The following is a 26807-nucleotide window of genomic DNA, read 5'->3' on the forward strand; positions in this document are numbered from 1 at the left end:
ACATTTATTAATTAGCCTTTGCTGCGTGTGTTTGACGGTGGAGATATTTTTGAGGTGCTGGTAACGGTATAAATTTTAAGGATATCAGTTGCCCCGCGTAGCTTTGACAGGTCGTTAGTACACAGGGAGTTAATCCAATCCTCAACACACTCAATACTTCTCTCCCTTTAGTCGTTTTCGACGTAGCAGATACGGACGACGGTTTGATAAAAGCCAGGTGTTCGTCTGTTTTTGTCTTGTTCCTAAACAGCTTTAAGTGCGAAATAAACATATATTCTAGCGCTTTTCCATAAAATCAGAATCTTGATAATCATCCACTCCCCTGCTCGGCAGAACTTTAGTGGCTACTAACTGTATGAGCAGGTGGTGGGGATCAGAAGGGGCACGAAACAGTAGTTTGTGTGAGGAAGGTCGCGGAGGAGCAGTGCTGCTGGATTTGCATTCTGATGGCGTGAAATTGTTAGGGTTTGAATGAACTTCCGTTGAGAATTTTGTTTGGAAAACTTTTCTGTTATTAAATCGTCAAAATAAATTTCATCATATTGTGTCCGACCATACATATGCTATTTAGATGGACAAAATTTTTCTCAAGAGGCAAAATATCACAAAAGTAGGAGTAATGTTTTTTTTTTAACCCGCTTTTCCAACCAGGAGAAAGATGTATCAAGCTGTTTTTTCCAGGGTTTTTTTCTTTTCACTGCTGTCTATTTCGCATCTGTATTTTTGCTCCTTTTTTCACAACTTTTATTATATGCAAGCACATGTATAACGTGACCACATGTACAGAACAAAGCCAAAGCACAATGTATCACAAATATTTATTTTGTTGTCAGAATATGCACGAAGTTTATCGTCTCTTGAGATCAACAAATTTTATATTTTGCAAATCCACACTTCCTTCGAGTTTAGAGACAATACCTGGCTCCCCCCTGAAGAGTTTGATTAATTAAAACGCTGTTAATCACTGTATATTTGAGAAACAAAGTGATAAACTGTTAACAAACATAACCATATTAAATTCAACACAATTATGCAGTTCCAACCTCTCACAAGCAAGACGTTTTGAGTTGTGGGGAATGTGGAAATAACTTTCACTCAGTTTACAATTCAGCTTTCGTTTAGTCTTCCACTCAAAAACACTTGTTGGAATGTTTGAGAAAATAACAAAAGAAAAATCCAGGTAGGATATGACACCATTGAACTTGACGATACCATCTGGAATGTTCCTTAAAATCAGTCAAAGAGTTTGGTGACATACCTGAAAAAGGTTTTTAAGCTCTGGAATGGCTTGGGAATATGTACTGAATATTTTACTTTCATAAAACCATAGGAAATAATTAGCGCTAGGGCCACAACGCATTACAAAAAATATCCAGCCTGTGATAACCACTTCTCGAGATAGGAATATCCTGTGTAACATTAAGTAACAGTAGAGTGCCAAGCATTAGGAATGAAAGAATTCGCCGCAAGTAGCAACATAAACACACAAGTGTTTCCATTAGATAAAAAAAAACTAATAACATTATTCTGTTCCATCAGTTTCAAATGTCTGACATGAAAGTTAAAGGAATGTTGATGTAGGGCTTCACAGCAAGCGTCGCTGTCCAAGTGACCCACAGGCCGAGGGAGTAGAATAGAACAGGTTAAAGACGTAAGTGGAATGTGTTCAAACAGTCGGGTGGGTCAAAGACCAGGGATAAGGTGTCGAACTCTCTTTGAATCTCACATACAATATCTTTTTTTAAAATACTTGATTTCTGAAGAACTTTACATTCTGCCGGTAAAAGCTGAATATAAAAGAATGGCTTAAGATCGAGGGCCTTATCATCATATGATGAATTTTACCACTTGGCTGATTATATTTTTGGTCCGGAGATGGCATAAACTATCACATTTATGCATTCAGTTCTTTAATATTCACCTCGATTATACAACGACAGACACGACTGCATGACAATCTGGCTCAGTTTTTAGCTTTACAATTTCTGAGAACCAATGGATTATTTTGGAGAGTAAAAAAGAAGCTCTGCTTGTACGCGAAAATCAGGCAACACAACGAAACAACGGTGTAAACTAAAACAGGACATTCAGTATGCCAACAGAAAAGGGGAAAAAACAGCTTTAATGTCTATAGCAAAGATGGGAAAATAAATACTCTTGAATGTCGATAGTTGACTAGCACCTTTGCGTGCCTTGAAGTTTCAACAGAAATTGCTTTCTACCCATATTGGGCAAGGTAGGAACTGTTTGTCAATGCTACCAAAGTCTACTATAGCAGTGATTTCTCGTGATGGAAGAACTGTCAGTCGCATTCACAGCACGTGTCTGACCAAACATGGAAGGACAAGCGCGGGTACAAGACACTGATGACGAGAACGATGTTTGCAGTAAATCAAAAGCGTCGGGTGGCATGGAGGATGGGGCTACTAGCGGAGGCAAGCAAATATCAACACCATGCCTCCCTTTAGAAGCAATGTCACGGAACCTTGTCCTCTCCTGTATCACAATTTAACCAGATCTAGTCATGTGACCCGGGAAGCTAAAAGTCTAGTCACAACCTGGACACGGAAGAAGTAACATGGAACAGGGAAGATGACCATATGACCATAGATTACACTCACAGCTGCTGTCCAGCTGAGACTTGGCATACAGACGGTATAAAATTAAAATAAAGTCAGAATCCGTGTGATTCTGTGTACAGTTCCAGCTGCTTTGTAAAACTCTTGTTAATCATGAAGAACCTGTACAGAAAAGGATTAAAACAAAGAACAAGACAATATTCTGGTTTAAAGGAATAAATATCAGATAATTATAATATATCCATTGTTTGATCACATTTGTATTGACAATTCGCTTACAGGAAATGGCAAGTGGAAGAACAGGGTAGGCTTAAATGATAGATAATGATGTTTTGAATAAAGATTTCATTAAGGAAAAATTAATTTCTTTGAAATCCAACATCATGAGTAAAAACTTCACAAAATGCTTATCTTTTAAGTCCAACACGACATTTCACTTGCATTTTCATTTAACACTGACTAGACTGAAAATGAGTTTCAGGATGTTGAATGAAAACATCGAAAACATGGAGAAAAACTAGACAAGAAACGCAGATGGAAGCAGAAAGATAACCAAAGTTCATTCACACCGTCCCTCAGTGATGCCAAACAGAGAGCAGAAGACTGTGGAAATATTAGTCCTCGTATATCTTACATTTTGTGAAAACATCTACTAACTTCAATGTTTACGATTGAAGTCATTGATTAAATAATGTCAATGTTCAAACTGTGTTTAAAGATTAACAAATCCTAATAAGAATGAAGTTTTGTGGTATGTGCATCTTCATTGTTAATATAACAATGTCAATCATACCTCAATCATTGGAATTCTGTAACATAATCTTCAAGCAAAATGACGGCTCAAAAGGACAAAGCATATTCTGTACCGGCGAGAATTTTGACTGACATCACAATGAGCCCTTTACGGGCTTGTGAAAGTCAGAGAGAGGTAAAAGACACAAAACCACTACTGTCCATTGACGGAATGCCAATGTGAAGACAGTTGAAATGCCAATGCTTATGCAGATACAATGCTATACAAAAAAACTTAGATCTGCGGCCGCCAAAAATCTATTATAAATAATAATTATATTAAACACATTGTAAAGAATTATAAATATTAGTGGGAGTTCTGTTGTCAGGCCGTTTGTTGCTCCAAACATTTGCACAACAAAAAGCGAACACCTGGAAGCTCAGACATTTCAAACCGCGCTGTTCGTTTCTCTTTAACAAGAGAATGACAATCATTCCCCCTAAACATAAGTGACCCAAAATGTTCTTGCTAACACACACACAAACACAGAGAAAATATATTGCATTGGAGCAAGCACACCGTATTTGGCTCACGGAAAGCATTCGGCACAGATCGTGGACGAACAGCTCCGTCCGATCCCTGCCGACGAACAAAATGCACTTTAAAGGAAGACCAGTGGCGACGTCCAAAGTCCATAGGAGCCTTAAAGGTTCTCGACTGCAGAGACCCAAGTGTCTGTCTCAAAGCAAGTCAGTAAAATGTACAATTCGCTGATTCCTTTCAGTTGACTATTTCCTTGTGAGGCGAAATATTCAGAAAATACATCTGTAGACTGGAAGATGTCGGAGCAAATATAATTATTATTGTAATAATCAATATTAGCTCATTTTACTTGCTTCTTCAGTAGAAATCGATCTTGGGTTCACTGACTCTCCGCTCGTTGACGATATTTCCTGATCTCGAAGAAAGACTGTCCACACACATCGCTGGTTTTACGCTGTTAATACTGAATCTCAGCTTTTTCAGGTTAAAGTTTGAGGGCTTCCACAGCAGTTGCCATTCGGATCTTAAGTTCAGGCATGTAATGATCCCGAATGGTTGTGTCCTTCACCCAGAGTCACAGCGCATGCCATAGTCGTCGAGGCACTCCCTGTAGTGGTGCAGGAGCGCCCTCTCGGGGCTAAAGGGGCGGGACTCCCAGGGCTCCAGCAGCTGCTTGCTGACGTGGTGTATTCCCACTTCGAACACACGCGAGGCATCACCATGACCTTAGTCCTAACCTGGAAAAAAGACACAAAACTTGCAACACACTGGGTTTTTCTTACACACCGACTAATATGTCTACCAGTGTTCATATTGTCATTCCAATAATGCCAGACTGCATTAGTGACAATCTGCATTCATCGTCCATTAAACTGATTGTACGGGCACTCACTGAGTGGAAACAAGAGATGCAAAAGCCTCTTGCATCCGATGCGAGGCGGTTAAAAGAAGACGAGGAAACAATAACAGCAGTAATAATAAAAGACTAATTATTATTTTACAATAATTATTATTATAAAGCGAACGATTCAAGGAAAATGTTACACGTACTTTGCTAATGGCCTCTGACCTAGCTGTCGAGAAAACGGTCATGAGGTCGTCGGGGAACTGGGTGGCCACCCCAGCGTCGAAAAACGCCGACGCGAAGCTGTAGCCACACGTGTCGTTTGGCAGTTCAGGCGGAATGATGTCGGAGTAAATTCTGAAGCATCCAACAAATTAAGTCTGACTACATGTGGAAGATTGACTTTACATGGCATCATGGTTGGCAATCCTTCTATCCAGCATTTACACAGACCAAATAGGTATGATTATGTTAAACTAGTAGTTACACAACCGAATGTTGCTAGTATTAAGTCGTTTATTATTTATTACACAAAAATCAAATAGTTAACATTACATCAAACTGTTAATACACACACATTGAGGTGTACCATCCTGAAAACCTTCATGAATTCCTCGGTGGACACAATTTGTTTTACCAAAATGACCCTGACCTTGCATCTTTGGAGTGAGGCACGATGAACTCATCGATGTCGTGGAAAGCAGTGTAGACGGACTGCGCCATGGTGCGGTACAGACAGTCGTTGTTGACCACCAGTTGACCATTGTACCAGATGTTGCTGGACATCTTCTCCGGCATTCGCCAAGGAATAACCGTAACCCAGCGCTGACGGTGAGAGGAACAAAACGATGGACTGTATACTATTGCTTCATAATGTCTTCATACTCAGTTCCATGACTATAATATTCTCTTTGCATCGAATAGAATTTGGTGTTTAACAGTAGTGCGCATTTAGCAGAATGTTATCTTTAGCTCATTGTTAGCATTGTTGTCATCGGTCATACGAGAACTACTAAACGTAGAGGTCCCTTCTCTTATATTGCTGGTGCCATTCAACTATTATTATTTTGTCGTGGGAGAAAATTTATTTCTAGTTATCCATGCGAAGAAATTTGATTGTCTGACAGCAAACAGAAGTTATACAAATCTTACATGAGTTCGGTCGGCCAGCTAGACTGACCTGGTCTGGACAGTGTAATTTTAAGTGGTAAGGAAATGGGAAACAAGCTGTGGGTGCAAGGTCTGGAAAGGATTTTGAATATTTTATTCTGAATGTTAAAAGCTTGCATTCAAAGTCTTCTATAAATGACAATTTCTTTGTGAATGGAGCTCTCTAGATTCTGTCACTCAGGTGTTATTTAATTTCCGGAATTGATCGCTTTCTTTCAGTCCCAGTAACTTTCCTTTTCACAAACATTTAAACCAGCAAGGGAAAAGGACAATGTGATGAAGTAAATGACGAATGCGATGAATTTTACACTTCAACACACTTCACGGCTGATGTATAGGCAGTGTATTGATCAGACTTCTTGCCCTCCACATATTTGCTGCTCCATCTGACAGAAAGGCGGACACGATGACTTCGCAGATGAGAAAGATTTTCCTCGAGAGAGTGTGACGCACAATTCATCCATCCATCAATAAATTCTAGGGAATTATAACACCGAGACTTACTATTGCCCTCGTAATGCCTGAGCACCCGTTGCACTACCTCTGAGGTGGAGAAGTCGTAGAAGAAGATCTGCTGAACACCCAGTAGCCGTGTGAGTTCCAGAAACTCCACAAGTCGCTTGGGGCTCACGGAGCCAAAGAGTGGGGAGACACAGATGCTAAAGTTGTAGGCGAACTTGTCTGTGCTGACCTGGACGGACACCAACGGGTACAAGCCATGATGAGTAACCTTTTGACGGAGGGGTATCGAGTATCCTCCTCTTTACTGCCGCAAAAGGACGCATTCGATCAGATCGTTAAATAAAAAAACAATCTTTCCAAAATGATGAGAAAAGCAGTTCTTCTTCCCAGAATGCTTCATAGTATCTGTTGTTTGTGGTTATTTATCTGTCTCTTTCACACAAAAACATACAGAGGAGTCAATGCTAAGCGAACACAAAAACACAGAAATATGCTACGTCACAGACCTTTTGACCGGAAGTGACTGGTGGCGACACACGTTGTACAGGAACCGGAACTTGCCTGTCGTTGCTAGACACGTGCGACACCGCCAGCGTGTAGTCCAGGTGGCGCCCCAACGGCACAGAGCAGGAGTAGATGAAGCCGAGATATGTCTTCTTGTGATTCTCGCACATCTGCAACATCGATGTGAAATGAGTGAGTGGTGAGTGGGTGAGTGGGTGAGTGAAGGAAGTCACAGGTCTTAATACGTCACTTAATGACGTCTCTCTGATGTCATGGACAAGACTGCGTAACTGAGATTGGCGCGCGCGTCTCGCTTTTGTTGAATACACTTTGAAGAGTCCATAGTGAAAAAGTATTAAAAAACATTGTGGAGATACTGGGTTGTTATTTTGTTTCGTGCTCGAGAACTCCAATAGACGTACTCACGACAGTAGTGTTGTCGAAGGAAGTAAAACAACCAACCAACCAACCAACCAATCAACCAACCAACCAACCAACCAAACAAACAAACAAAGAAGCAAACAAACAAACAAGCAAGCAAATCAACAAATAACAAAAACCAAAAAACCCAACAAAAAACAAAAACAAACCCCCCAAAAAAACAAAAACCTAAAAACCCAACAAAACTCCGAGATTTAAAAAAAATCCCAACAAAAAAAACAAACAAAAATCAAAACCCAAAACAAAAAACAAAACCAAAAACAAAAAAAACAAACAACAAAACTCCGAATTAAAAATGTTAATCCTGCACGCCCTCTTGCAAGCACGCGCACCTCATACTGTTTAGCCTCGATGATGTAGGTGGCGGTGTTGTCACCGTTGTAGTGGAAGTGGCAGAGCAGTCGCTGGCTGTTGACATTTCCGTGTATAATCACCATTATACGCACCCACACCTGAAATACCGTAAAAGAAGTCTAATACTAGATATCAATACAATTTTAGCGTTTGTTTTCCATCGGTTACCTAATGTTGGCCACGGGTAGTGACTTACCTTTGCTTTATTGTCACGGACCCCTTGCAACTTACAGACGACAAGTGTCTGTTGAATGTATGGGATAATGAACGAGAACATTAGATGGGAAAGTGTTAACTGTGACGGTATCGTGTAAAAACAGATTTCGTAAGGTATCTGTTGTGAACTGCCACAAAAGCAGTCAGAATCTTCAGTTCCTTAATGGCTAAGGTAAAAGAAAGGTCGTGCCCTAATTTTTTTTTCTTTGGTCGTTTATTCCTTCATTCGTCCCTTGACCGGTATCTGTCGTTGCGTGAGCAAATGGATAGACGACAAATAGATGACAAAGCCCGCCACTCATGCCTGTCTGGGGCGATGATTAGTGGGTCCTGCACACGACGGTCAGTCCACTACTTCACGTTCACCTTTGGCCACCGCGGTCTCGACCTCCCTCCAAAGCATCTTTGGGCTGACCTTAGCGTTTCATCATCGAGTACAACGAGAATGTCTTTTTTCATTACTGCCTTTGTGACCTTATTTAAGTGGGGGTGAAATTCCTCATTTCGAGAGTGTAAGTTATAAAGACATGAGTGTAAAGCTGATGAGGGTTTCGAACCCTTCACATCCTCGTGTATTGCATCCGCACCATTTTCCAGAGCTTATGGCCCTCGTCGTTTCCACAGTATTTACTCCCTTTGACACCAGGTATCGAACCTGCGCGCCTCTCGGTTTGAACGCCAGTGCTCTAACAACTCGGCTATCCCTCTTTAGCACGTTCACAACCCCACTCCCCATCTTTAAAGCAAACAAAATTAAGTATCAAAAGAGTCATACACGCAAACACAGCTTGTTCTTTGTTTGTTTGTTTGTTTGTTTTTTTTTTTTTTCACCTCCCCCTCACCCGAGTCCCACACAATACCCGACCTCTCACCTCCTCCTGACGGTCGTCGTGGTAGGCGGAGAAGACAGCCAGGCCCTCGCTGACCCTGATGAGGGTGCTGTTGGTGTAGTCCAGAGCTTCCTCTTCCTCCTCCTTTTTCAAGGCGGACAACACGCCCTGCGGCTGCGACTGGGCTCCAGCGGCGGCGCTGCTGCTTAGCTCCCTTTGTTGGTGCGGCCCACGCGTCTTGAGAGCGTCGAGCAGGCGGGCGCGCTTCTCACCCAGGGCTCGCTCTGCTAGTGAGATCTTCATGTCGAACACCTGCTTCTCCAGCTGCACCATCCCCACCTCTAGTTTTGCAGCCGCTTGTGCACATCCACCGCGCTTCGCAGCTGGATGACAGGTTTAAAAAAAAAATGGGAAAGGTCATCTCGTGACCTTACGGTTGTTGGGTTATGGTACTGACGCCATTTCTCACAGAGAAAATATTTTTTCGAGGCGACACTTATCTTGTCTCATTTGGTCATACACTTCCAAACATTTCAAGTTGAGTTTTAGACAAGGTTTTTTTTTGTTGTAAAAATGGAAAGGTAGTCATCGTGACGTGAGGTTAAGTCATTGTATCAGTGTAAAACATAGATATCAAGGGTAAACGTTTTGTCTCCATAGTTATATCTAGACTACACGGATACCTTCACCCCTGGGGTTATAGTTTTAAAGCAGTGGTAACGATGCCACATAACATAATGAAAGATCTGTAGGTTTGTGAAAATGCGTCAAATTTTACAAAGACAAGTTTTTTTCCTAAATTTGTCAACTTTGGCCTCCGATCAACAACTTACCGTTGCTTCATAAATACGACTCCAGATATATCACAGAACAAGGCAGGACGAACGAAAGAACATAGAACAGAAATGAGGGTCGGATGAAAATCCTTTACCCGGTCTTACCCATCGAATGGTGTCGTTGGCGGCGTCGTCTTCAGCTGGGTCGTTGTCGCGGACCATGACGGGGATCTTGCGGTCATCGACGGCGGTGCTGCTGCTGGAGGGGGACAGCGACTGATGGAAGAGCACGAGCACGATGGCGTACACGACGCAGAGGAGCATGAGGGCCCGCGAGCAACGAGCCATGGCCACGCCGCCCCTGCTCAGAGAAACACCAATAATATTGTCACATGATTGATAGAAGAAACCACACTTCAGCCAAGTCTACTTTCAAACTGAATCACTGATTGTGGAAAAGAGACCGGCTGTCGGCGATCAGACACACCTGAATGAGCGGTGTCTTGTTGTCCCCATCCATCACACCTTGTCGGACAAACTTATCTATTTTTGTGACTCACATCGTGTTTATATATGCTACTATTTCTGTCACTGGTAGTGAATGCACTTTAGGTCGATCACTTTTACAACACTTGTTCTCCGACCCCTTCCTTCCCCTGTGAACAGACTGAAATTTGTGACCTTTAACCCTAAATATCTCTTTAACAAATTTGTTTTAAGGGTACATTTGAATGACTAAATAAATATATATCGCTGTTTATAATTTGTTTTGTTTTATCAATGCCTTGATGTTTCTTCTCGATTCTTTATTTCTATCCAGTAACCTTTATTTTTAAGAGAGAGACCATCGTAAGCAATAGATTATTTCAAGACATTTTGTTTTAAAAGAATACTTTCTCGCAATGTTTTGAGTAAATCGTTATAATAATCGTTTATAATCGACGTTTTCCTCCCGACTCTCACCTTCTGTTACCTTGGTCGAACCTGAAACTACATTTATTGACACTTCATGCCACATGCTTTTCAAAAACGGCGAAAAAAAAAATTAAAATTAATTTTACGACACCTGACCCACATGAGGGGGTCGAACTTTAAGGCACATGTTTCTATATAAAAAGTGATTACAGCAGAATATACTTTTTATAGACATGAAAATATTGCGGTATTTGCTACACTTTGTAAACCTTGTCAGAGAGTTTTAGTCAACCTCACCTGTCCAGGAGTTATCGACCCTTGTTTTGTCGAAAATCCACCTTTTCGTACTTCCTACGTTTAGGAGATTTTTTTTTTCTAGCATCGGCATACGAACTCCGGCTTTTCCCCTTTATATCTCCTCCTTTCCCCGGGATGTTCTTTGGAGACTAAAACTGTTATCTTTGTTATCTGCCTATCGTTGCTCCAACTTTCTAGTCCAGCCAGGGTGACTGTCGCCTCCTGATACCTTTTATCATTAGAGAACCACAGCTGTCGTTTCCAAGGTAACTACGTTAACTTGTGTATCAAGTTTCTATCTCACATCAACGTAGTATTCACACCATGTGTGCAACTTCAATATTTAACACTTGACATCAGACGATCATCGATGCAGTAGACCACCACCCCTAGCCTTAAGTCCATTCCTGATGAAACTTTCCCAACCTACTCTTTCCAGCTTTAGGTGCTCTTCCTTGATGACAAGAGGTAACATGTGAACAATGATGCTTGATGATGTGATAAAGTGCACATCATCGGAACAAGCTCTAAGAAATGTACATAAAAAGTGATGAGAAACACAGAGGACATGTAAACATGTGATGCTTGATAATACGATACAGCATGCATTTGCGAAATAAAATAGGAAATGTTCTGATCAAAAACAAAACAAAGCGAGGAAAACAGCAAAAGTCATGTTAAGATGATAAGGCTTGATATTGCAGTTTTATGAGCTGGTAAAAATGTAACAGCAAATCAACAGAAGAGCCAAGAAAAGTGGAGAAATATTACGAAAGAATCACAAAATAAGACATAAAAAATTCCGAAATATGGGGACAATGTTACAGAAGCATGAAAACAAAGTTACATAAACATGACCTGAGAAATAAGTTACAGGTAGACCCGTGGTACGTCACTGCGAAGGGAGATAATAAAAACCTTTCGGGGCCAGCTTGTTGAATGGAGGGGGATGCCACTCCCCTTCTCCACAGAAACAGAAACATAGAAATATTGTACAGCCATCGACTACGAGTGTACACATAACGGTACGCCTACCCAGCTTCAAAGCCGGCGCCTTTCAACTCTGATGGTGTGGAGGGGGAGGGGAGGGATCAAAGAGGTGGACCGTCTCTCATTAAAGCAAGAAGGTCACGATGGTTTAAAACACACACACACACAGAGAACACATCATACATCTACCCTCTGATGTGGAGGAAATAATTTTCCCTTCATTGCTTTTGTTATTCAATGACAATATCATTTGCTCGTTCAACGTTACTGAGCTCTTCACAGTGATGTGATTTATCTCCCAATAAATAAGAAGATGCTAGAATCCTGTGTCAGGGAGATTGGTGAACTCAGTAAGAAGGGTGAAGATGGATGTCGACGTGCTTTTAGCGAATCAGGACATGGTCAACCGACAAGAAGTGATCATTAAGTCCAGTACTGCCGGACAGACCTTGCTGTTTATAAATCAAGGTTGATAGATATACATGCTGGGGTATCTACACTTAGAACTATCGTCAACAGACGTTTATTAAATTTTGTTGAAATTTGTCAGAGACCTGACATCTTGGAGAAATCAGTGGGTCCCAAACTAAAAAGTTCGAAGCTTACTGAGTCAGGTAGCACAGTACGAAGGTGGTACCTATCCGACCTCACCTTCAGATAAGGAGTGTACCAGGCTGAGGGCTGTACAAGCAGGTAAAAAGAGTGTAAAGGTGTGTACCTGATCATACCTACAGGTGAGCGTATCGTGAAGCTGAGACTTGCGATGGCAGATGGTGATGTGAGGTCACCTGTCCGCTCACAACCTTTGACCTGCTTATTGGGACGTGTACAGCCGCTCTCACCTGCAACAAAGTGCACGGATATTGTAAAGATTCTCACATGGAGAATACACATAAATACATATATGAATACATACATTCACGTAAAACATAATCACACACACACTCATAATGTACACCACACGAATAAACACATACAGACATGACTACATCAATGCAGCATCTGAACACAAAAGCATAAGGAATCGAGATTATCTGTACAAGGTGTAGTCCTTAATCTTAGTTTAACTTACGGAGGAAATGGTGAGTGTTGAAGGAATGGGAAAAACGAAAAATAGAGAATAACCTTTCTGCAAAAAAAAAAACAAAAAAAAAAAAACAAACAAAACAAACAAACAAAAAACCCCAAAAGACAAAAAACAAAACAAAACAAACAAACAAAAAAAAAAAAAAAAAAAGAAACCCCCAAAACAATAAAAAAACAACCGGTCTGTCGGACGGACCGATTTCACCATGGATGACTCAAAACGAGGAGAGACAAACACGCCCAGCGGGGTGGGTTGGGTGTCAAAGGCCACGTCACCAACCGACGACGAACCGACAGCACTTAGGGGCTCGCCAACTAAGGGAACAGGGTGCGTGAGTAAAAGTCAGGGCCACCAGAGAGTTCTCGACAGTGTCGTCTGCAAGTGCTTGTCAGCCGTGAGATCTTTGACGACCGACGAGTGAGGGGAGAGTACAGACACTCCTGTGGAGTAACGATGTAAATCTGTCAGCTGTCCATCTTGACGATGTGAAGAGGACCGTTCCGAAATGAAGAGTATGTACTTTAGGGACCATGGTGTCTGCGGGGTGTCTGTGTCTCTGACATAAAAACACACACACACATATTTGAGGCAAGTACAGGTGGACAATTAGCTTCGTTGCCTATCTTTGCCTCCTGCCCTTTATACATTCACACATGTTTCAAATAGTTTGAAGGATCTGCGCGGGCCCTCTGGCCCTTTAATGAACAGACAAAATATAAAAACGCGAATCGCCACCGTCTTAAAAGAAATATGTTGGAGCGACACGTGACCTCGCATCCTCATTGTAGTCGTCATCGTTTTTTTTTGTTTTTTTCATTGTGCACAAACATTTCCTTTATTTATCGCTTACTCCATCTCTTTTTCAGATATGTGCATTAGGTAGTTTCCTGTGCAGGTAGAACAACATGTCGGGATAATCCAGGATAATAAATCATTTTGGGATCACCATAAATAATTAGAATCGATAAGTTTCTCTAAGATAATCGGTCATCTGGGATCAGTATAAAATAAATAAATTAAACCGACGCTCGTCTTGAGTGATAACATATTCTGGCTTTAGACAAACGGCGCGTCCTGTCCCTTAAATGAAAGGACCACCTGTTTGTCTACCTGACCAGCTGTCGTTGATTGCGTCCTCAAAACCCTAACAGTTAGCTTTTAAATTAGTTATTAATCATTTTATTAGTAAATCAACAATATTCCACGTGTCTCTCTTTCATATTTCAGCAAGCGGTTGGGCAAGATAATTCATGCCTCAAGATAAAATCTTGACTTTTGAAAAAAAAAAAAAAAAAAAAAAAAAAGACAGAAGAAGAAGAAAAAAACAAGGAAATCGGTGGAAAACAGCTCGTGGTAATGAGATCTGCAGACTCTTGTCGATAGCCGATGCATCACAGAAATCCTCAAACACTCTCCTACCAAAGCCAAAAACCTCAGAACAAAAACAGGAGAACGACAACCATTTTAGAGAGTGATGGAACTTATTTTTTCCCATGACAACGTGCAGTGGATTTCACCCATCCTTCTTTCCCTTTTTCTTTCTACCTACCCACCCATCCACCCACTAATCAATCAAGCTCAAAATGCACAGTCATACGATTAAATTTTTTACATTCCATTGAAAAAAAAACAGCAGCCCCAACTAGGAGTAAATGACAGCCACGTCTGAGGGATCGGAGTTTTTGAAGATTTGAAACTAAAAAATGTTGCCAACACGAAAAGGTCTGAGTTAAAAAAATTGCTCGGGAACAAGCAGGAGCGGACGAGTGGATCTGATGACAGGCGGGACAAAGCAAACATGATGCAGACCTCTATATAATTGCCTGAACAGTTGCACCCCTCGATGGGCAGAGAGTGCATTCTCTTGCGAGTCATCCTGCCCCCTTCTCCTCCCAACTCTCGCCGAGTCTCGTCCGGCCCGAGATTTGCTCTCGCTCGCTCAACTCAAAGTGAAGCAAAGACCAGCGGCATCGAGTAGGAACAATGTGTGGCATCCTAACTTAGCAAACTATGTTTTGTGTTTTGAAAGGAAAATATTTTCTTCTTGTCATTCTTCCCTATCTTCAACTATTTCTTCTTCGTGATCTTATTAAATTATTATTTCAATGGGTTGATAGTACTTAGTACGGTACTGCATCATCTCCCAGAGCTTTGAATACTTACAAGAACCTTAATTAAGCAGTGTAATGACGACCAGGGCATCGTTCGTATACACACTGAATATTATTTCTACAAAACCCTTTCTGTTGTAAAGCGAGGTAGATTATAAGTAAAATCAAAATTTGGGAAGATAATACTCTGGATGTATGTGTTCATCATACCATCAAACAAGTAATTAAAAACATGCAAACAGTCATTTTAAAATATTCCAAGGATTTTTTTTTCATTCGTACTTTAACTTATGTAAAAGCAAGTGTTACCAAGACTTAATCTTAAAATTCTATTAACAATATTAATCTAGTTTGTAGATGGCTATACTATTGTACCTGCGCATTAAAAGGAATAGTTTTTAGGTAACCAAAAACTGAATGGTAACTTTCGGTTTCTAAATAATTTTAGTGTAGAATACATTTTGCAAGACCATTTTGCTACTAGGAGTATCTTGCTGACAAGAATTCAGGAGGAACATAAGTAATAATTCTAATAATCACAAAATACAGTGGTAAGGTGCATATTTCTCTGTGTTGGCCGTTCATTTGTCCCAGAAGGCAGCCAAATCCACGGGACCAGAAGTCTCAAAAAGACAGGACACAAGACCAATCCGCCAAGCGATCATGGCAGACAAGACAAATAGAGGCGGGGAGGGGACGAAAGAGCTTACATCTGCCGATAGGATGGAGTCACAACATGTGCGATTTTCTGCCAGGGATATGAACGGGAATAAGGTTGTGACGGAAAGGGGAGCATAAATAGTTAGAAGGTGATACACAGTAATACCTTGTGTGACCAGCCTGCCAGCCAAGTCCCAGCGCAGGAACAGAACCGCGAGCAGTTAAAATGTACAAACCTAAGCAACCAAGCCACCGACCGATAAATGATTCAATCTGAAAGTAAGATTTAATTACAAGCAGACGATACTCGTGTTATCTACATTTCGTATTATGTTGTAGTCCATTACATAACTGCAATAAACTCGTTTCAGAGCGCCACCTGTATCCGCAATGTAATAACTGAAAGTTTCCGCGCATGAAAAAGTGAACCCACCTTTCAGTCCGGGATGCAGCAGCAGATGAGGGCCACACCTGGCCAGGGGGGAGTTCTGCACCTCAAACTGCAGGTAGGGGGCGTAAAAAAAGGTTAGGTCCCTCTTTCTTCGGATTTACCTGTGTTTGCACCTGGCGTGGTGTTGCAAATGCAGAGAATTTTCAGGCAGAAAGGTCAGACAAGTTACGGAGCAAACCTTGCCCTCACGTACCGCGCAGCCACAGCGCTCCCCTAGCCGGTCACGTGACCTCCATCGCTGGCGCTCCCCAAACTGTCCTCGATCTTACCTCCATCTGTTTTCCTGTTTCATTGACAGGATCATTAGAAAATGAGAAACGATTGGTGATATATTTGTAGCGTAGAGCGCCCCTACATGTGTGTGTGTGTGTGCATGTGTTTGTGAGAGAGAGAGAGAAAGAGAGAAAGAGAGAAGAGGGGGAAGTGATTGCACGCGCAACTGGCGAAATGTAAACGTGTCATGTAGCTAAGACCTTTTCTCCATTTAGAGGAAAATAAAAGTTGAAAATAAAAATGCCACAGCGCCGTTTAAAAAAATTGAACAAGCAGTATAAAAAAATCTAAAACAGGAAAACAATGATCAGATTGTACCACGGTTCATTTTTATTCCACATCAGCACACACATGTTACGAGTTCATTAAAATATAAAGAATAGTCCCATGAGATATAAAACACACCTGTCATTCAATGTACGCACACACACACCCACCCATACATGTACTTAGAAACACACACACAGTTCTCTCTCTCTCTCACCGATACCATGGCGACATTGCAGAGGCAGAAAAACGTTACGACAGTTGCAAGTGGGTGTTGCTACGTCAGGACAGCTTGCAAACTGTTCACACTGTCATCTTCAGCCACAGTGTGCAAATCATTAAAAAATACTTTGAAGCTAAACAGGAACATTTCCACCCTCACCCCACGAGTATGTGATGGTGTATGCCGGAGCGCCCAAACACACTAACACACTAACGCACGCACGCACGCACGCACGCACGCAGATGGTTTCCTCAAACCATCCGTTAGCCACGTTCCGGACAGATTCTCTAAGATGTGAAGATCTGCTTGTCATCGAGGCCAGCCAGATGTGGATCTTGCCGACCATTCACTCTGCCACAAGTAGTGGTGCGATCTGACATTAATAGGGGTTTCCCGGACTCGGTGTGGCCCTAGGTGTCGCCACCGGTAGCTGTGTTGTCGACCCTAAGAGCCCTAATCGCGTTTACTGTACGCGCGCTGAAAGCGACTCGGCGCGAGGAGCCAGCCACGACCTGTAACTAATCGATGGCGTGCAGACGTCGAGCTTTCAAAGACCAACGGACCAAAGCCTCTCAGGTCCAGACACATCAACGGCTCGGTATTGGAGGCTCAGATGGACAACAGGCAAAAGTCGTTCGTGTGCAGACGGACTAAGGACAACGAAAAGTCTTCCACGCGAAGACAGAAGTTCTGCAGGTTCTGACAGTCGAGTGGCGGGATGTCTTTGAGGTTTAGACAGAATGATTGTGGGTAATCCTTCAAGCTCAGGCCGACAAACAACACGAGTGTTTTGGGTTCTGACAGACATAACGACTCCAAGTCTTTCAGGTTTAGGTAGAAATATGGAGCAAAGTCCTTCGCTTTCAGGCAGACCAAAGGGGCAAAGCCTTTTACTTTTAGATAAACCAATGGAGCAAAGTCTTTCAATAGTGAGAGTCTTTCAGACAAAAATAAGCAAACAAACAAACAAACAACAAACAAACAAACAAAAAAAAAAAAAACGAAAAAAAAACCACAAAACAAAACAAAAAAAAAAGCAAAACAAAACAAAAACAAAAAACCAACACAAACAAACAAAAACGGCAAGATGCATTAAAGGTTCAAAGAGGACCAACATAAACCTCTGGCTTCCACAGACCAATGGAGCAAAATAGCTCAAGTTAAATTAAGACAGAAGATTAGAATTCTTTTCTTTTCAATGAAACCTAGGAGCGAAAGCTTTTCGGTTGGGACAAACAAGAAACTGCTTCCTGATCAGTCACACCAATAAAAAGTGTTGACACGAACTGTAGAGACATGAGATATTGTGTCTTAGAGATAAATGGCGTGAAGTGTTTTGTCAACGACATGGGTAGAAGTTCTTATCTGAAACTGTGCACAAGGTTCATTCTCTTTCTGGTCGAACATATCAAGATTCAGCACTCCCTTGGTTTCAGATAAACGTCGAGCGATATATACAAAGGTTTGTGCTTACGTGTGCGGTAAATAAAGTGTAAACATGGGGTAGGACAGGTGTGTGTGTGAGAGAGAGAAAGAAAGAGAGAGAGAATGTGTAAGTAGTTCTTAGTACTATACAAATCCAGACATTTTTTCCAGTTCTGACCAAAACTTGCAGGATAAATGGATGCTGACTGTTCCCGTAGATTACTCGAGAATCTTTATGTTAACAAGATGAAAACGAGACTAGCAGGAGTGAAGGAGAAAGAGAGAAGTTCACCGTGCTTTCTGCACTCCTGTTAACTGCCATCTGGTACACAGCATGCTATCTGTAGTATTAATCTTTCATAAGAGCGTGGGCAGGGAGGCTATACTGTCGTCACTTGCCAACAACAACCTTGTGATACGACAGTAAACAACCACAGCTGTGACACTCGTTTTGAGTATTTTTGTCAATCTGTATCTTTATCTCTTCCTCTGTATTTTGGACTTTCCATTTCCTTCATCTCTTCCTCCCTTCTATGCGTCGGGCTAATGAAAGGGAGAGGAAGAATCCCAGTGTCAAACCCATCACTTAATATTAAAATCCCTAAAATTTGTCTTTAGCTCCACAGCTATTGTAGCTTTGCACTGTTGCTGTTACTAGTCGTGTACACGTTGAACTTCACGTACATACATGCAGGAACCTCCACAATCCTTGTACCCTTTCTACCCGGATACACCTTCAAAAATGTCACGACAGTAAGAAAGGGGTTAGCAGAAGAAAAAGGGTTATTAGTATTTTTAAAATAAAAATAGCAATAGCAGGGTACAATTTCCATGTTAATGTCAATAAAACAGAAAGAAGTGAGAAGCTTTTCTGTTGTCTCTTGAATGTCAGACAAGGGCGAGAACTCTCCTTCCCTTTACTTCGGGACACAAGTCGATGGCTGGCTGGTAACTTTTCTCTAATTTTTTCGTGATTATGGCTCAATTGATAGGCACAGTTGATTATCTTTGCATTACCGTTACGAGGCTGTGGATTTAATAAACACTCGAGAAAAAGTCCTGTACATCAAACAAATCACAAGACACTTACCCTACCGGACGTTTTGAGGTCGTCTCCTCACTCGGTTACCACCACTTGTTCTGTCAAGTGTTTATCCACAACTTCAGCTTCTCTTCAAATGTTTATCTTCTCTTCTTGTAATTCCTGATTACTTGTTTATTTTGCTAGGTCACTTAGGTCTCACCAAAAAAACTTCAGGAACCACGAACGTATTTCTCTGAACTACTGGTGGTCTTCCGAGAACAGGACTTAAGCCTTGTGGGAAGCTGTAGGCTGTCAGGTCTCTGCGAGCAATCTCAGTTTATTATTCAGAACCCCAGTAAAGTTATAAATGTCAACAGTAAAGCTGCAATACCTGTGTTACTTTTTGTCTTCCTTTTGTCAAAGTAGTCGACATCCTCTTCTCACGACTGAAGAGCTCATAAACTGAAGGACAACAGATCACAATGCTTGAACTTTTGTAACTCCACCAACACGAAAGCTCGCATTATCTGGTTACTGATAAACAGGAAGCGAATTCGAACTTAGTTCAAATGTTAATGCGGAAAATGCGTGTGCAAGTAGACAAGCGATATACATCCGTGCAGGAACTGATGAAACGAGACAGGTTCATGAAATAACCCCGATCATGAAACTTTGACATACCTCCAAAAAACAGGAAGAGGAGAAATTTGTCTTCCAGTAACTTTCAAGCCAAACAATAGCGAAACCTTTGTGAAAGGGAAGATAAGTATACTTTCTCGATCATTTGCTCACATCATCACAACGCCTGCATCATCGTATCCAACACGAGGAGGTCGTAGTGCTCTTCTCCATCTCTCCTTTGCTCCCAGCCAACTCTTCGCTCCTCAACCACAAGATGGCGACAACATCTCTCACTCTTGATGCCGGCTTTTGAAGTCTCAAATTGCTTCTTAATCCTGTAGTAATGTGTGTAAGGGGATCAAGTTCCGGTTGTGTCCGTCTGCACTGCAGGCAATGGCCACAAGGAAGTATTGACACTCGAAGTGTTGTGCACCACGACACAGTCCCAAAATAACAATTATAAACCCTAGGGCGAGACAGACTGTAGGGGGCAGAGTATGTAATGAAAGGAGGATCGAGCAGAAACTAAGCATAGGGGGAGGAGGAACGCACGCACAACACGGACAAACACTCCAGTTCATCGCTCAAGACCATGGACTTCCTGACAACCGAGCGATTCTTGATAAAAAAACACACACACCCGCACTCACAGAACGAAAAAAAGGAAACTAATACTTTCTTAAACGGTCTACACGAATATGACTGTGTGTGTATGCATATAAATAGCCAAACATAATTAACTGTTTATTAATAAGAGAATATAGGGCTCGGCTGCTGGACTTGTTCTCCAAGCATCTCTGTTCTCTACAATGGCTACCGACGGAGGCAGGACATACACGGAACATTTACAGACGACCAAGCGTTTCATGGCAATAAAACTCTCTCCAATGTTAGATATTTGTTCTTAATTTCCTAACTTTAATCTTCGTTCCTGTTTATCCTTGTTGATTGTTGGCTTTGGTGGCTGCGTGTATTGTGTGTATCCTAGTTTGCTGTTGATTGATTGTCGTGGTGGCTGATTGTGGTGTGTTTGTGTTGTTTACTGGTATTTTTCGTTTTCTTGTGTTTTTATTATTTGATGGCGAAGTCTGTTTGGACACGAAGCTGCAGGGTATAAAATTTAAATTAATACTAGTTTAACCCAACTCGGTTAAAACTAGCTTAACACAAAGTTGGACAGAATGAAGCTCAATGCGGAAATCCCACTTCAGGCAGGATGTCGCAAACTATGAAATACATTTAATGACATTTTGTAAGTGTTATATTATTTGGCCATTTAATGTTCTTTTTTCAGGACACTTAGTGTAATTCGGTGATTGACTAAATCATCTGTACTGTAATAGCTGCAGACATACGATAACTTTTTATCTGAATGTCGCAAAATGTCAATAAACCGAAAACATGAAATTGTATTAAAATTACTGAATGGCTCAAAAACACTAAACGACATTAAAATATAACACTAGGAGGAACGAAAAAATAACACTAAAGTTCTGAATGTCGTGGCCGACTAGAGTGACATAAACCAGTAGAAAAATGTTGCTGCATGAGGTCACGTGAGGCAGGTTATTCAGCTCGAGTGAATGCCCTTGCTACTCTTCTCGCGCGGCTGAGATCAGAAAGTATGCTGCTTCCCTGTGATTGGATGCTGTTGCTTTTGCGGTTGGCTAGTTTACTTCTGGTCAATAGTTGAAGCGATGGCAAACAATAAGGATTTGTTTACATCCCCGTATTTTAGTCTTGCCACCAGCAATACATTAAAGTCTGAGTTGGTTCAATTTCTAAAAAAAATTTGTTTAAAATTGATCACATGGTTATAATGACCAGAAATTGCTGATGTAACATAATCGGAAGAGGATTAAAAACTTGATGCTAGAGAGAATTCATTCCAATAAACTTTATGAGAGGGATAGTAAAATTGGGATGACGGGAATGAAAGTCCAGCTTATTTTTTTTTCTTATTTAATACAATTAAACTAGAAAGTTCTAAAATTGTAACCTAAGCTGTTTCATAAAACTGATATCTCAGTAATATTGAGACCTAAAAGTGTTTAAAACTAGTAGTCTGTTGTGCAACTGGCCCCTGATCATCAAAACAACTTTCCACGCAGTAGACATTTGAAATGCTCTGGCTCTCACCTGCCAAATGTCAGCAAAACAAGGTCGGCAAGGTCCAGACGCCCGATGAAATCAAACTGTGAAAAACAAATTGTCAGACACGAGTCCGCAGAGACATCAGTTTAGTTGAGCACTAAATGTCACTGGACTTTAAAGACCCAGCAGGAAGGAAAAAGTTTTTAAATGAGTTTTATTTCGTGAAATGATATTCCCGAGCGAATAATCCTTTTCTCTTTCGGAAGACAGAAACCTTTAAATGTTGTGACCATCATTTGTGGAGGAAAAAGAATTAAAATGTGTGGTGTTCATATTAAGTCTGTTGAACTGTAGGTTAACTATCCCATTGATTGTAGCCTCGACACAATACAAAGTTTTACACCACAAACTTAATTTAATTTGAAGATTAAATTCTTAAAAGAGACACAACAGTACATCGATTAGAATAGTAATAGCTTGACTAATTTTCTGAACTTCTCCATATATCCCAGATAGACAGCTCCACTCTTCGTCTGACGACCGTCTCCTAACTATTCCTGTCACCAGAACAACAACACATGGTCACAGGATTATAGTTCCAGTGCAGCAAAAAAATGGAACTGTCTCACTTTCCATATCCGCCATCTACCCACTATTGAATCATTCAAATGTGCATTGAAAAAGCATCTTTTCCTGAAACACTGCTCCTAACACCAGTTCCCACAATGCTGGTCTTTCTCCACATCCATTCCTCCTCTTCTTATTACTCATTTCCTTCTCCTCTTCCTTTTGCAATCTTCGTGTGGCTTCAGCACCAAAGGATATTATCTCCTTTTTCTCCAGCAGAGAAAGGAAAGAATTCCCTTGAAATCCGTACGGCATCAAAATCGTTAAAGTTTTCGCTGATTAAGTAACTGTTCAGATGCAGATTAATAAGTATAGAAAGTAAAGAAAGATGAGATGGAGACACAGAAAGACAAAATTAGAGACAGTAGAGAAGACGACAAAAGTCGGACGGACGGAGTGCGAAGACACGCGCAGTCCACTCAAATGTATGATTACAGTTCGACTAGTACAGTACATTTACATCAAGTGAATTGTCTACGACAATAATTACATACTCTGTCGATGACGATCATCACTGACATTCTCTAACGACAGAAATTAGATATATTGCTGACGACAGTAATTAGACGTACGGGAAATAAAAAGTCAGACATCCTCTCCAAACCGAAACTCTCTTATTCTGAAATGATTTACTTACAGAATCGTTGCCAAGTTTTTGTGGGATCTGAACCCCACGTGCGTTGAGAAACACTGGCTCGGTGACGTCATTTAGCGCGGTGGATGATGGGTAAAGCAGGTGCTAGGGGAGGAAACAGAAAGGAAAGAGTGCGGAAGTGAAGACCGCGACAATTTTCGAACTTGCCCGTGTACTGTGAGGATAGCGAGTGCTTCCATGTCAGCTGACTGTAAACTCGTTTGTCCATACAACTATGGATGCTCCATGGACAGCACAGAAGGAATAACAAGACAGAGAGAACGAGGAAATAAATAAAATCTCACAAGACGAGCACAGAAGGTGGGAAAGGGAGACTACAGGTGGCGACACAATCGGGAGAGGGACAAGGCACTGAAAGAGTGGGAACCAACATGACAAGCGAAGTGTTTGCATCCAGATAGATGACAGAGTCAGGTTATTTCTATATTCGTACACAGGCATGCACGCACACATACACATACACCACTGGAAAAAAAAATTAACAGCGAAGGGTCGTAGTCATGGACCAGAGGTATCTTCCTATCCCTGTACTTGTTACCTCTAGACCAAACTTATCCCACCCAAAGAACAATTACAAAAATATTACCTTCTCACAATTCCACCTTCTGGCAGCAGGTAATTACCGTTAATCCACGTCATCTTGTCGCGTGCTTTGAAATATCACAGCCTATCCCGTCCCGACTGCAGGACACAAGATAATCTCATTTACTACACCAGCCGTCCGCGGAGGATGAAGTCTGACTGACGTGGGTCGCTGCACCCCAGCTTCCTGTTTCCTAGACGACTTCTCTCCCCTTCCCCCTTTGTTGGTGTTGTAAGCGAACTGTCCAGTCGCAGTGCGCGACTCTTTCAGGAGCTGCTTCTTTGAAAGCCTAATTCCTATTGGTTGTGTGTCGACTGTGTGCGTGTTGTGGTAGTCCTTATTTGCATAAATGTCTACTCTGTTCCCAGACTGGGATCGTTGTGTCTCGTGACAGCAGTAGAAAAAAAGTTCCAAGGTTAATTGATAATGACTGTAGTGATGGTTTCGTAATACGGAAGTCCTCCTGATTGCGCATTCAGTTCCAGCAGTCAGCCAGTCTCCTTCATGTATGTGTATGTGTATGTGTATGTGTATGTGTATGTGTATGTGTATGTGTATGTGTATGTGTATGTGTATGTGTATGTGTATGTGTATGTGTATGTGTATGTGTAAGCCTTTAAAAAAAACAAGATAAGTACGGACTTGCCCCTTCTCATGGACACTTCTTCTACACTTCTTCCTCTTTCAACAAGGCCTCAATCTTATCGATAAACGATTTGAGTTTGAAGGAGCATCATCAAGCAGTACTTATCTTTATTTGGAGCGCGTCACATTTTAGTCTAATCACTAATTCTGAATACGCCTGTGATGAAAAGATAATGATCACGGAAATAAAAAAATCTTGAAAACTTAAAACAAGATATTGTTCTGATTACATGTTGAACTTTGTTTTTCCTGCGTTTGAAAAACAAATTTGACCCTGTGATTTAGCCTGTGGTTAAAACTCATCACCGGAAGTACAGCACTTCTAGCTGCCAGACTTTTTTTCCATTTCACTACCACAGGCCCCACACCCGCACACCCAAGCGTTTTCATTACCAGATGCGTTGCCATTCAATTTACCAGAGTAATTATAGGGAGAAGGGGCATACAGCCACATTTGATGTCGTTTGTTCTCATCGTGATGGTGGTGAGGGCAGCACAGCTGACAGAACTGTTTTTGATGATAAAAATAAACGTACTTCCATTGATAACAAGAAGTGCAACCAGTGTGAGAGGGGACCCGAGATCATCAGTTCACAGAGTGCACTTTATAGGACTTGTTAAGTGAAGAATGAAATATTGTTGCTGTATAATTACTACTGTTGCTGCTCATAATTACTAGGCAGTTCTTTAAAATAATTGCCCCTAACAAGTAACTGCAAGAGAAATTTCTCTCGAGGAGTATTAAAGGGTAGACAATTTTCAACGTGGCAGTAATTTCATCCAGGTAACAACTTTGCAGAATTAGTGCAATGACAAACTTTATTAGTCCCTGTGGGCATTTAAACTGGTGGGCTCAGATACAAAAATAAACAAAACAATTAACAAAAAAGTGCTAGCTACAAGATAATGAGATTATGAGAGAACAATGATAACTCCTTCAAGCTAGCCGTTTGTTTTATATATTCTATGTTATATTCTTTGTTTGTTGGTTGTTGTTGGTTGTTTGTTGGTTGTTTGTTGGTTGTTTGTTGGTTGGTTTGTTGTTGGTTGTTTGTTGGTTGTTTATTGATGTTGTAGTACGTCCTTCATTCCTTCCCTTAAACAACTCGTTTTAGGTACCCAGTCAGCATCTGAGTCAGATGGAAGAACTACGCTGCCATATGGCATGCAAACTTCGGTCATTCCAGCCCTTGGTCTCAGGTCCACCTTCACCACCCGACTGTCAGTCCTGCCCATGGCTCCTGTTAACCACTTTATTGAAGGTTTGTGAAATAACATGGCTTTCCCAGGAGATTGCGGGAGGTGGGTTACCACTGGCTTGCCTCCTTAGAATCGCAAATCATCTCCACAGAATGCCGTTGGCGCATTTACAGACGGGGATGCATGTTGAGGAAATTTGAATCCCGCTTCACAGGCAACAATAATATTTCAAGCAGAAATTCTCCATCCTAGTTCTCCGTGTGTATTTATAGAGTTATCTGACGCTGACGCAGTATGTGAGATACAGAGATACTGGAGAGTCTTGTAAAATAAAACATGAAAGTCGGAGGGAGAAGGAAAGTAAGAAGAACCGCGCACAAGATGATGACGGGAGGAAACTCTTTTCATTTCATTAAGTGGATATAAGACCAGAGGGCATTATTAGCCATAACATCAGATAATAACAATCTCATATGTGCAACAGATGGTGACAACATGGCAAAATATATAGATGAATGCATGACACTAAATATATAGAAACAAGTGAACACTACTAGCCTGGGTTCTACGACTGTTCACTTCAGTGTGTTTAGAGGAACCAACCAAACCAGACAAAACATCATACCAAAAAAAAAAAACCTACTTACCAGTACATCAGCAAATTACCCCAGAGGACACACTGCGCGGGGTGGACAGTCCGCTCAACAACAACATCTACACCGACGACTCGTGCACCCCCAGTGTGTCGGGTGACGTTGTGATCACACGCTCAAGGGTGGCGTCGTCTGCGATACCGTTACGACTGACTTGGCATTCCCGCAACTGCGATGTGGTCTGATGATGAAAACAAACAGGATAAATAAATAAATAATTCAATGTTATGTGTTGCTTTTTTGCTGGAAGTCTGATGAAATATTCACACATCCACTTTTTTTGTAACTCACCCCTACCTCCTAAATAAATGCACATCACAGGAGTCATGTCCCTTTCCCATTACTAATTACCACCATATCTCTGACGTCATCGTATTTATCATGTATAGACGTTATGTTAAGGCAGACTATCGTCATAGATAGTGCGACGTTTGCCAGCAAAGCTTTCAAAAATATATTAGCTGCGCGCGCGTGTCTCTGTGTGTCTGTGTGTGTGTGTGTCTGTGTGTGTGTGTGTGTGTGTGTGTGAGTGTGTCTATCTCTGTGTTTGTCTG

The 26807-nt window shown here is 41.4% G+C and overlaps 1 protein-coding gene across 13 annotated transcripts; it reads right to left on the reverse strand.

Annotated features, from left to right (window-relative positions):
- Positions 1–803: 803 nt before the first annotated feature.
- LOC112565766 (beta-1,4-galactosyltransferase galt-1-like) lies at positions 804–26592 on the reverse strand. 13 transcript variants are annotated; one of them, XM_025241517.1, is made up of 12 exons: positions 26545–26592; positions 26248–26434; positions 23155–23256; positions 12383–12496; positions 9618–9813; positions 8719–9059; positions 7609–7728; positions 6838–7005; positions 6374–6560; positions 5352–5524; positions 4906–5056; positions 804–4592 (listed from the first exon to the last, which is right to left on the reverse strand). In XM_025241517.1, the coding sequence occupies exons 5-10, from the start codon at positions 9619–9621 to the stop codon at positions 5382–5384; spliced, it is 963 nt and encodes a 320-aa protein (XP_025097302.1). In that variant the 5' UTR covers positions 9622–9813; positions 12383–12496; positions 23155–23256; positions 26248–26434; positions 26545–26592; the 3' UTR covers positions 804–4592; positions 4906–5056; positions 5352–5381. The 13 variants fall into 13 exon arrangements, with proteins under 13 accessions (XP_025097302.1, XP_025097295.1, XP_025097293.1 ...); XM_025241510.1 differs by lacking the exon at positions 23155–23256 and having other exon boundaries at positions 12373–12496; XM_025241508.1 differs by lacking the exons at positions 23155–23256; positions 26248–26434; positions 26545–26592 and adding exons at positions 16157–16246; positions 19242–20207 and having other exon boundaries at positions 12373–12496.
- Between the last annotated feature and the right edge of the window lie 215 nt (positions 26593–26807).

Source organism: Pomacea canaliculata, linkage group LG6 (genome assembly GCF_003073045.1).
Source record: "Pomacea canaliculata isolate SZHN2017 linkage group LG6, ASM307304v1, whole genome shotgun sequence".
NCBI lineage: Eukaryota > Metazoa > Mollusca > Gastropoda > Architaenioglossa > Ampullariidae > Pomacea > Pomacea canaliculata.